This window comes from Opisthorchis viverrini, assembly GCF_000715545.1.
Source record: "Opisthorchis viverrini unplaced genomic scaffold opera_v5_127, whole genome shotgun sequence".
Lineage (NCBI taxonomy): Eukaryota > Metazoa > Platyhelminthes > Trematoda > Opisthorchiida > Opisthorchiidae > Opisthorchis > Opisthorchis viverrini.
In genome coordinates this window covers 1,050,292-1,060,226 of record NW_008751785.1, presented here as the reverse complement: position 1 = coordinate 1,060,226, position 9,935 = coordinate 1,050,292, and the positions used below count along the sequence as shown (strand labels likewise).

The following is a 9,935-nucleotide window of genomic DNA, read 5'->3' as shown; positions in this document are numbered from 1 at the left end:
GAGAAACGCAGATGAATATCAAGCGTTACTGAAAGACTCGGCGATTACGGAACATGCACTAGACACAGGACACAAAATAGATTTAGAAAATGTTGGGGTTTTGAGGCGAGGACTACGGTCCACGTCACACAGACTGATCGCTGAGGCGGTAGAAATCGCCAAGCATCCCAGTGTCAACAGAATGGAAGGCGTAGAACTGGCTAGCGTGTGGAGAACGGTCTTGGGTCACTCGAGCTGACACGTGTTGGTGTGCGGTCATCAGTAGGAAGAGTAATCATCATTTGGATTCCACTTGACCTCAACCCTCCTCAAACTAAATTGTCGGAACACTCACAACCCCACAAAGACTAAGGAAAACCTAACAGCGGCACCCGAGGCGAATCATCAAGTGAAGCACTCTGAAGTGGAAGATTAAGGAACGAAAAGCGATCGGAACTAATTTGGAACCCTCCAACACATCGATTCAAGATTTTGGCACCCCCACTAGCCGACAAGAGCCGTTAATTGACACTCAACACTGATTTAGTCTGAAGAGAACCTACTGATTGGTTCCCCGTCTGTCTTATAACCTGACCAATTTTGTGACCTGTTCACTTGGCCTGATGAAGCTTTTGTGTCAAAAGCGAAACGTTGCCCAAATAAAAACTACCGATTGTTTTCCAAGCTCTTCTGAGTTGAGCTCCTGGAGTAGTTAGCCCGGTTGGTGTAGACAAACCACAGGATGATCGACATTGAAACCGAAACATACGTTCATGTGGAACGTGATTCGTGGGGACAGAGAGAGAACCGTATAGAGTAGAAAAGGTCTTATAGCGGCTTACTTGTCTAAGAATAGACGTACACAATTTGAAATTAGAGATAAAAGCAAGGTTAATGCGAAGGAGTAATGAAGCAATAATAATAATAACACAAATAATAGCCAGGACACAACCGCATCCTGTTTTTTAATATACTTAGGCCCCAACTGACTATCACTGACGCTCTAGGTGATCTTTTAGGACAGTCTTAAAGCCCAGACATTGTTGTGCTTCTTGGTGACACGAGCATCCAGGTAAGCAGATAAAGGACGGCTGAGGCTCAATCGAGAGTTGGTCTTGGATTAGACACCATACGCACTTACAACGGAGAGCGCTTTTATTAGATGTGTGCCGATCACAGATTGTCCCTTTCCAGTACCAACTTCCGGAACCGTGGAGATGGCTTGACAGTGTGATGCACATCAAGGAATGAGTTGCGAATTCAAATTGACCATATTGCCATTAGTTGCCGGTGGCGTGGATCGATCACTGTCTACCGCTGCGGCTGGAGTACGAGCGTGGACTCCGACTATGCACTTGTCCGCTGTTACTTTTCATTTAAATTTTTCAGTTTGCTCATGCGCTCAATTCCCTCAAGTATTGAGAAGCTCACCGACCCAAAAATCAAACGAACTTACCAGAATTGGGTCATCCGTCGCTCACCGGCCGCTCCGATGTCGGATGTTAACGGTCAATGAAGACATATCCCAAGCATTACCATGAACTGTATTTGCGATACAACCCAACCAACCTCATTCAAACGTTGGATCTCTCATAGGCCTGTGGCTCTGCTGGAGGCCCAGCGATAGATTCTTGCTGGTTGCAACTAGAACTCAACCCAACGCACCATCCGCCGCCACGTAAAACGGAGTGTTTGTGACCGCCTGGAAGCTTGCTGGGTCCGAAGAGCTGAAAAATGGAAGGGAAAATGATGGAAATTTGTGCAGTTTATTCCTTTTGATTCGTTTGACTTGTTCTCGGAAGCCAATTGTCAACGAAATCATCAGAAACAAAAACGACTCCCTGGTATCCAGAAAAGGAGAACATTGGATCTGACCACCTGCTGCTTCCACTCCGGGACTGTCGTCCTTTAGCAGAAACGTGGACTGTCAATATTGAGCCGCTTCCAAGAGGGCATCAGAAATGTCCGAGTCTCTATTCTTACTCAGGGATCATCATGATCCTCGTCCCGACTTACTTCCGCCTGCTCTGCTGGCGGCGAATTCCTCAGCCAGTGCCTATTTACTTCTATCTGGTAGAGAGAGATAGTCCCACGCGGTGCCACGCATCATTGTCGTCACCGATGATGCTGATACCGAATACCTTCGGATGCTTGTGTGTGAAACCGAATTATAATGAAACGTGATTAGTAGTGGGTCCACCATTTATACTGTTGCGACAATTTTAGACAATAAGAACCATCATCGTGATGGACAACAATGCACCGGCGTACTACCATACGACCATCGGTGTAGGAAGCGTTAGTAAGGACTGGAGAGATGCGTGAAGGGTGGAGAATTAGCGCAAATAGGGCCCATGTCCTTAAGGAAAACGAGCGGACGGGTGAGATGGATCAGTAGTTAGAGCGAGGATTTACTTATTTGGAGGTCCGCGGTTCGAACCCCTGTCTAGGCTTGGGCAACCTGATAGTATCCCAGCCCTCGTACTTCCCTTGGGTGGCATGACAGCTAGGCACCGAAAGGATGTTACAGCTGAAGGACCTCAATCTGGTAAGCTTAATCTGCTTCTCTTACGAGTCGGATTTGGTGCCAAGTCCCTGCTTACGCACCACACCGTTGAGGACTCGCTGCAGCCAGTTTACTTTTGCTATGCTACGAAAGAGCCGACGTCTTCAACTTTTGGTCCTTCCTATTCTTTTAGGGAGCATGACTGGTTTCTCGCGGGCAATGCAAATCTAATGTATAAATACGTACGCCCTCGGAATTTTTACTATGGCTTACTTATTGGCTTGGGTCTGTTTATGCTCAGCGTCCTGAACAACCGAATTTCGCGTCATGCAGACCCACCGAATGGTGTTATCAGAAGCCCTTTGGTGGATGACGAAGTGGCTTTCATGTATGCTGAGACTCTCTCGGACGACCACACCAATCACTCACCTGATCCTTTTGACCCTCGAGGGCAAGAAAGCATAAAGTTAGCCTGCACTTTGGAACAAACAGTACTTCCTGCATGTTACTTGCTGAACAATACGGATATATATGTGCCGCTGCGTTCAATCGAAACTGCCTTTGAGGTAAGCGTTTCCGTTGTTTCCAGACGTTTTTATTTCATATTCTGAAAAGGTTTCAGTTTTTCACTCTATTGTTTTCCTATCGATTGCATTGGTATATTTCGATGGAATTTCCGCGTTTCTCCACCCTGATATTCTATGAAAGTGGTCCACACATTGTGTGGTATGTAGCTGGTTGTCACGTCCCACTCTGTGCTCTGCCCACGTGGTCCATTTACGATTGTGCAGGACAGATTATGCGTCATCATCACCATTAAAAACTGCGTACCTGTGCAGTGGTTGTATCTACCACAATTTCATTTTCCGATTATCTATGAAAGTAAGAATGGACAACTACGCATTGGAAAAGGTCGCTGATGCAATTTGCCCTTCAATACATGGGCGTCGGTGGGATTTTAACTAGGAAGCTATGAACTGAAGGCAAAAGTCTGGATTCATGATCACGGCTAACCAATGTCGGACAATCTCCCTAACCATTGGTGCGTCCGGTCACAGGATCCCTATCTACAGAGAGGGCAACGACCAAAACAGTTGAGTTCACTGGCGATGGCTTTCATACTTAGTTTGCAAGTCACTCCTTTACCTCTCCTGACCCGCAATTTTGCGAAAAGGGTTTTTCAAGGATGTCGGTCGACCGGCATACGAAGCACGTGACTAAGCCAGCGCAACTTATGGAGTGTGATCAGTTTATCTATCGTGGACGAGTTATTTCTTCCGAAAACCATTCAAAGTACTTCAGCATTGCTGATCCAGTCTTCCTACCACATTCGGGCAATGCTCGCAGCATTCAGGTTTCAGACCCATATATTAGTATCGAGCGCACCGCAGCATCACAAACTCGGCCGTTGACAGATAGGCTTATATCACGCCTACGCCACAGGTGATGCAGGTTCACAAAAGCTCCTCTGACCTTCCCAATACGAATGGAAATATCATCGCTAAGTAGACCACCGCCACCTGATACAACTGTCCAGGTAGATAAATTTGTCTACTACCTCAATCGGTCATCCATAATTATGTGGTTCGGGATCGAGCCCACCCAGTCTTGCGGTAGTGTTCTACACTTCGTAGGTGTAAAGCGCATGCCAAACCATAAGAAAGAATTATTCAGATTATTATTGTTTGCATTACGACAGCGTTCGATCCACAAAGAGCTATGTGGTCCGTGTACTCGATATCTGTGAACAAGTGCCCCGGCGAGCACTTGGACCCCACAGGCATTAGAAGCTGGGAATGAGTCCTCCATTGTCATAGCGGTAGCGTAATTGAGGAGAAATGGTGAAAGCAGACAGTCTTGCCTGATACCACTTGATGTATTGAACTCGGGCGAGATCTTTCGGTAGACCTTTACACGTCCGCTGGACTTGTCGTACAGTGCCTTATGGAGGATCAAGGGTTTATAGGGACAAATTTGCCCTATAGGCACCACCATAATGACTGACGGTCCCCAGACTTAAACTCGGCTTTCAAGTCGAGGAACACCACCATTTACAGTTGCCGGAAGCAATGCTGACGTTCCAGATACTGTTGAGGGTGAAAGTATGGTCGATTCATCCCCTTGGTGGGTGGAAACCAACTCGGTGTTTACAGATCTCTCTCTGTTCAGCCATCTTTCGAACAATAGATCATGGAGCGCCCTCGATGCCAGGCTAACACCACGGTGGCCTTCATACAGTTTTCGCGTACTCTTTTTGAAGATAGGGCGCTCCCCATTCTCTTCACTCCATGTAACGCATTTGCCATGAGTGACGCAGTGACAAGTACCATTTTGTGGTATAAAGGCACCTGGTACTAACCTTATCACTTGCTAGGCACTTAGTTTAAGCACTACAATGCAAGAGGGTAGCACAACATATCAGTCAACATATTGTCTCAAACAGCGAGCGGAAACAACTGTGTGCTATCATAATATCACAACAGCGGTTGTGACTCTGTACCGTCTGTAGTCAGGCAGTCTTCATACCTAAAATGTCCGGGGATTCCTCATGGGGTAAGGCAAAATTCGTGCGCCCCAGTAACGTCACTTGTAGACATACAGTTTACCGTTTCCATCATTGTTCACAGCATGACATCAGTGTTCAACAGTGGTGCTCGGATGTCTTGCAAACAATTTATTCGAAAGCCTAATTGTGGAGAAAAAATAATAGTGGATGAGGATGAGACCTAATGCTAGCTTGCCACAATCGTTCTTAGGTGCGTACACCTTAAAGCACCCACGTAAACAAGTTTATTTACCACGTCGCTTGGCTCACCTGCAAGCTTGAAGTATGGATTTGATCCCACCCAGTGTTGTGGCAGCACTTTACACTTTGCGGGTGTGAAACGCATGCCAAACCGCGCGGCGGAGTTATTTAAGTTATTTAAAATCGTTTGCATTTGCGAAGGATCTAAACTAAGGAGAGCAATATCGCCTGCATACTCAATGTCTCTGAGTGAAAGTCCAGGGAGCATTTCGACTCCCGAGGTTTCAGATGCAGGCAGAGAAATTTCAAGCAGCATATCAATAACAAAGTTAAATAAGAAAGGGGAAAGAGGGCAGCCTTGTCTTACACCACTGGACGTGGTGAACTCAGGCGAGAGCTTCCCGCATACTCGTACGCGCCCGCAGGAGTTCGCACACAGTGCCCTCATAAGGAAAAGAAATTTGGAAGGGATACCTTTGATCGCCAGACACTGCCAAAGTTGCTGACGGTCGACAGAATCAAAAGCAACTTTCAAATCCAGAAAAACACCCAACGTAGTCCTCGTGAAGGAGGGACGCTGTTCAAAAATTTGTCTCAAGATAAAGCTATGGTCGATGCATCCTCGATCAGGGCGAAACCTAGCTTGATTCTCACGAATCTGTCTCTCTCAGTAATCCATCAACCTGTGCAAACTAATGCCAGAGAGCACTATAGATGCGACGGATACCAGGCTAATACCACGATGGTTTTCACACGATGTTCTCACTCCCTTTTTGAAAACTGGGACGGCGGTTGAGGAGCTCCATTCGGCTGGTATTGCTTTCGTTCCAATCCTTTTGCAGTATGGTTGTCAGAATGTTCACCAGGACCCCGCCACCTTTTTTGAAGGGTGCGAGGTGTAAACCATCCGGGCCAGGTGCCTTGTCGCGCTTCAGGATTGAAATCTGGATTTCGGTTGCATATGATTGGTGTCAATGTCCACTTGGTTCTTCCAGCGGTTGTGTTGAAGGAGACCAGGTAAACTATTCTTTGAAGTGCTCGGCCCACCGCTGAAGAAGGCAACTGAAGGAGTAAATTGCTGTTCCGTCCTTTCCGCCTATTGTCTCACTGACACCTGCTTTCTTTTAACCCGTTGACCGGATCAGTTGAAACAGGGCGCAGCTGTTGCTTGCAGCGAAAGCCTCCATCTCCTGGGCCTTCGAAATCCATCAGCGTTCTCTGTCATTCTTCAAGCTCCTGATTATCCGGTGTTTGAGGGATCTGCGTGCGCCATCACAGTCGCCAGTTGCTGGTATGGCCTTTCTGGTAACAGCAAGATCTACTGATCTCGAAGATATCCAGTGTTCGTTGGGTGCAGACAAACAGTTCTGAAAGCTGACGGCATTGCTTTTTTAACGTGCCTCCATTCCTCCTCCAAGCAATCTCCGTCGTCCACATGACCGTGCGTTTCCAGTAGCTTTCTAGCCAGATCAGCTCGATACTCTTCAGCTATTGAAACTTGCCGAAGCTGATGAACGGAGCTGCTCTCTTTCGGCACGCGTAGTGCTGGTGGAAAGCGAAGTGCTAAGCAGGGCTGCACGATGGCGTGATCAGGGTCCAGTTGCGTACCCCAGAAGGAACGACAATCCTTAACTGAGGCTCTCTATCGGTAATTGATAGCCACATGGTCCAACTGAGTCCACCATTATCTTGTGGTAAGTGGCCTCCGAGTAACTCGGTGTGCGCGTTTGTGTTGGAAGTTCGTACTGGCCAGGATCTGTACAACTGAAGAAGCCGCTCTTCATTATCCGTACGCTCAGCACCGACTCTAGATCGACCACTTAACTTTACCTCTTCCAAACTTAGTCATCCAACTTGAGTATTCATATCACCCGCCAGGATTACTACATCCGTCCTTCGTGCCGACCGAACCAGTCTTGACAGATCTTGATAAAACTCGTATTTCTTAGTCTCAGAACTGCTCTCTGTCGGGGCGCATGCTGATATGACAAGCAAATATCGTTTACCGCATTGATCTGCGTTAATCTTAATTGAGCTAGCCAACCGCACAGCGTAAAGGCGACTGTTTACTTGGATCCAGTCCAGTAAGGTGCTTTCAGCCCTGGGGCTATGTGCAACTCCCACACCGTAGATACCATGAGCCGTTGCGTCAGGATCACCGGATGCCAGAAGAGTGAAATGTGGAACATCTGAGCTCATTCTGAGCGGCTTGAGGAGCACGACCGAAATGGGGTCTTGTATACGTGCTTCGGAGACACAACATACGTCGACGGAGAGGGAAAGCAAGGTTTCTGCAGGGGATGCCTGTTGCCCAATCTGACATAGAGTACGTACATTGAAGGCTGCAACGTGGATTAGGTCTTTTGAGGTTAGTAGGCGATTATTTTGGTTTATTTTTCTGGGCGATGGTTGAGACACTTCTGATGCGGCTGCGCATAGCAGGTACCTTCTGGGCAGCACCGGGCTCTTTGGTTTTAAAAGTACTGCGACCGTATTGAATAAGGCGCCGGCAGTCACGGTCAACCGTTGGACGATCGGAGTGTGCGTTTTTTTGGGCGGACCTTTTCTAACCCATCCTTCATCGGGGAAGACAGCATCGCTGCTTCCATAAATATGAACATGCTGGTCGCCTGAGAAAACGCCTTACTGTCTTCACACCGCCTTCACAGAACAGTACGACTTTACCTACAGACTGTCGTGTAATACAATTACTCGCAGCAGAGGAAGTCTTTGTTTTTCGTCAGGCTGCTACCCGTTGGCCGTCCTGGGATAGTTGAACCTTCATAAACTGAGTTCCAGCCGCTATAGCCCTCAGGATCATTGAAGCACATTAGCCCGACCACCACGACAAGGTGACAGCTCTGAGTCAGGTCAAACGTTGACCACCTCCCTGCTTGCACCACTTTGAATTGGACAGAGAAGACAGTACTCCTTTCAGAAAACGACGATTCGGCATGTTCAGTACATCGTCTGATCACCGCAGCTTTTGGTGCTAAACATATTCGATTGAAGTCCCCGTTACACAACAGAACACCCGCTATCCAGCTGTCTCGTTATGAGTTCGCTGGCAACAGCCTACACGAGCTAAGATTCTGAGACAGCTGTTATCGGAGACCTGAAGACGTCTGCGTTTCACTGCCTGTACAGGCCTTGTCTCGCAGTTATACGGAAGCCCGATACACACATCCATTTAAATTCAGATATATGTTGCTTTACCTCCGTAGCCGTCTGAAATTAGCAAGTTGACCCGAGCGTTAATAGTTCGTTTGTTCGAGTGCCCTCCTTGTCTTGTAAGTTGCGTGTTCAATGACTGCATGTCCAGGAGCGTGATCTTACATTTGTAGGTCCGCATTGCATGTCAAAGGACTGGATAACTTTGATCAGTTCATCCAGAAACACCTGCACTTTCTCGTCTTCGAAGACTAGAACGACGTTGTCTGCACATTCCAAATCGACGGGATTTTCTTTAGCAGTTATTCGAACACTAAGTTTTTCAAGATCTACCAGTGTTCATCTCATAGTCTCATCGGTCACAAAATTACATAGGACATCACTTTACGTGCAGACGCTTCTGGAGGGTTCTCCGTCATCATCATCATCAACGACAGCATGACATCAGTGCTCAACACCAATGCTTCACTCCGTATAGTCTCACATGCCCGAACGTCTGAAAGTACTGACAAACCTTCAAAGTAAGCGTGTAATGGAGGACAGACCCATCAGTTGAATCAAGTGCATTTTGGAAATCCAGGTGTACTGAAGGTGTGAGCTATTTATACGTATGGCTTTGTTCTATCATATGACAGAGTGTGAAGTTTTGGTCAACGCATCTCCTCTTAGGTCCCTCTTGATCGCAAAAAGGCTTGACGAGATAACTGGTGGCTTTGCCTGACGTCCATGATCCCTACCGATATCAATTAACCCCGTTATTCTAACTCTCTCAGCCTCTAGTTGCCGTTACAACCCGGCCAATGGACATTCGTTCATGATCGGTAGTCGAATAACTGTACCACTTACCGAATTCCTATTTATAGGAAGGTATTTAGTGAACCGGATTGTTTGACGTCACCCATTGTTTGGATTTCGGCCAACACGTGAAAAATGTTGCTTGTACCAGTATTTTGCGCATCACTGTCTTTAGATCTCATTTGCTGACTATTCAAAGATGATGACGAGTCCCTATATTCCGCCTAACTAAGTTGCCTACACAATTATTTTGGAATCCAAACGATCCCATGAAATCCTAGGCCTTTCAGCCTAATCGATTATCTCATGTATAACCTCGCACATGCCACTATAATGTTACGCAATACTGCAACAACTAACTGGCTCACGGGACGCAGTTGTGAGAGTACCAGTTAGAATGTTCTTTAGATTGAGGCTATTGATCTTATTTTTATACTGCGTCAAATACATGGGCCACATCATCCGTGCCACAAAGTAGCGGCTTTTCTTCGCTTCAATGTATCCTTCGTCCTTACACGTAAACAATCTAACTACTTCGATGAAGGACATAAGTCCTCGGGGTTCGTAAAAATGCTGCATATCCCCTATTCCAACACTTCTGGATTTGGTCAGAACTGCCATTTTCAACTACTTATTTAATTTTTTCCTTCCTTCCATGGAATGCACTTTTTGGGACTTGACAAATTGAGAGCAGAGGGTACAGATCGAATCAATACTACTTGTGCATTTTCTCTCACA

The 9,935-nt window shown here is 46.7% G+C and overlaps 1 protein-coding gene across 1 annotated transcript in view; it reads left to right on the top strand.

Annotated features, from left to right (window-relative positions):
* Window positions 1-1,226: 1,226 nt before the first annotated feature.
* Window positions 1,227-9,935, top strand: part of T265_06313 (hypothetical protein) — a gene marked incomplete at both ends in the record, with an annotated part of 27,111 nt that continues 18,402 nt past the window's right edge. The window contains 4 exons of the mRNA XM_009171540.1: window positions 1,227-1,487; window positions 1,576-1,667; window positions 2,430-2,570; window positions 2,679-3,051. Coding sequence (XP_009169804.1) covers window positions 1,227-1,487; window positions 1,576-1,667; window positions 2,430-2,570; window positions 2,679-3,051 — 867 coding nt within the window. The remainder of the gene's footprint in view (window positions 1,488-1,575; window positions 1,668-2,429; window positions 2,571-2,678; window positions 3,052-9,935) is intronic.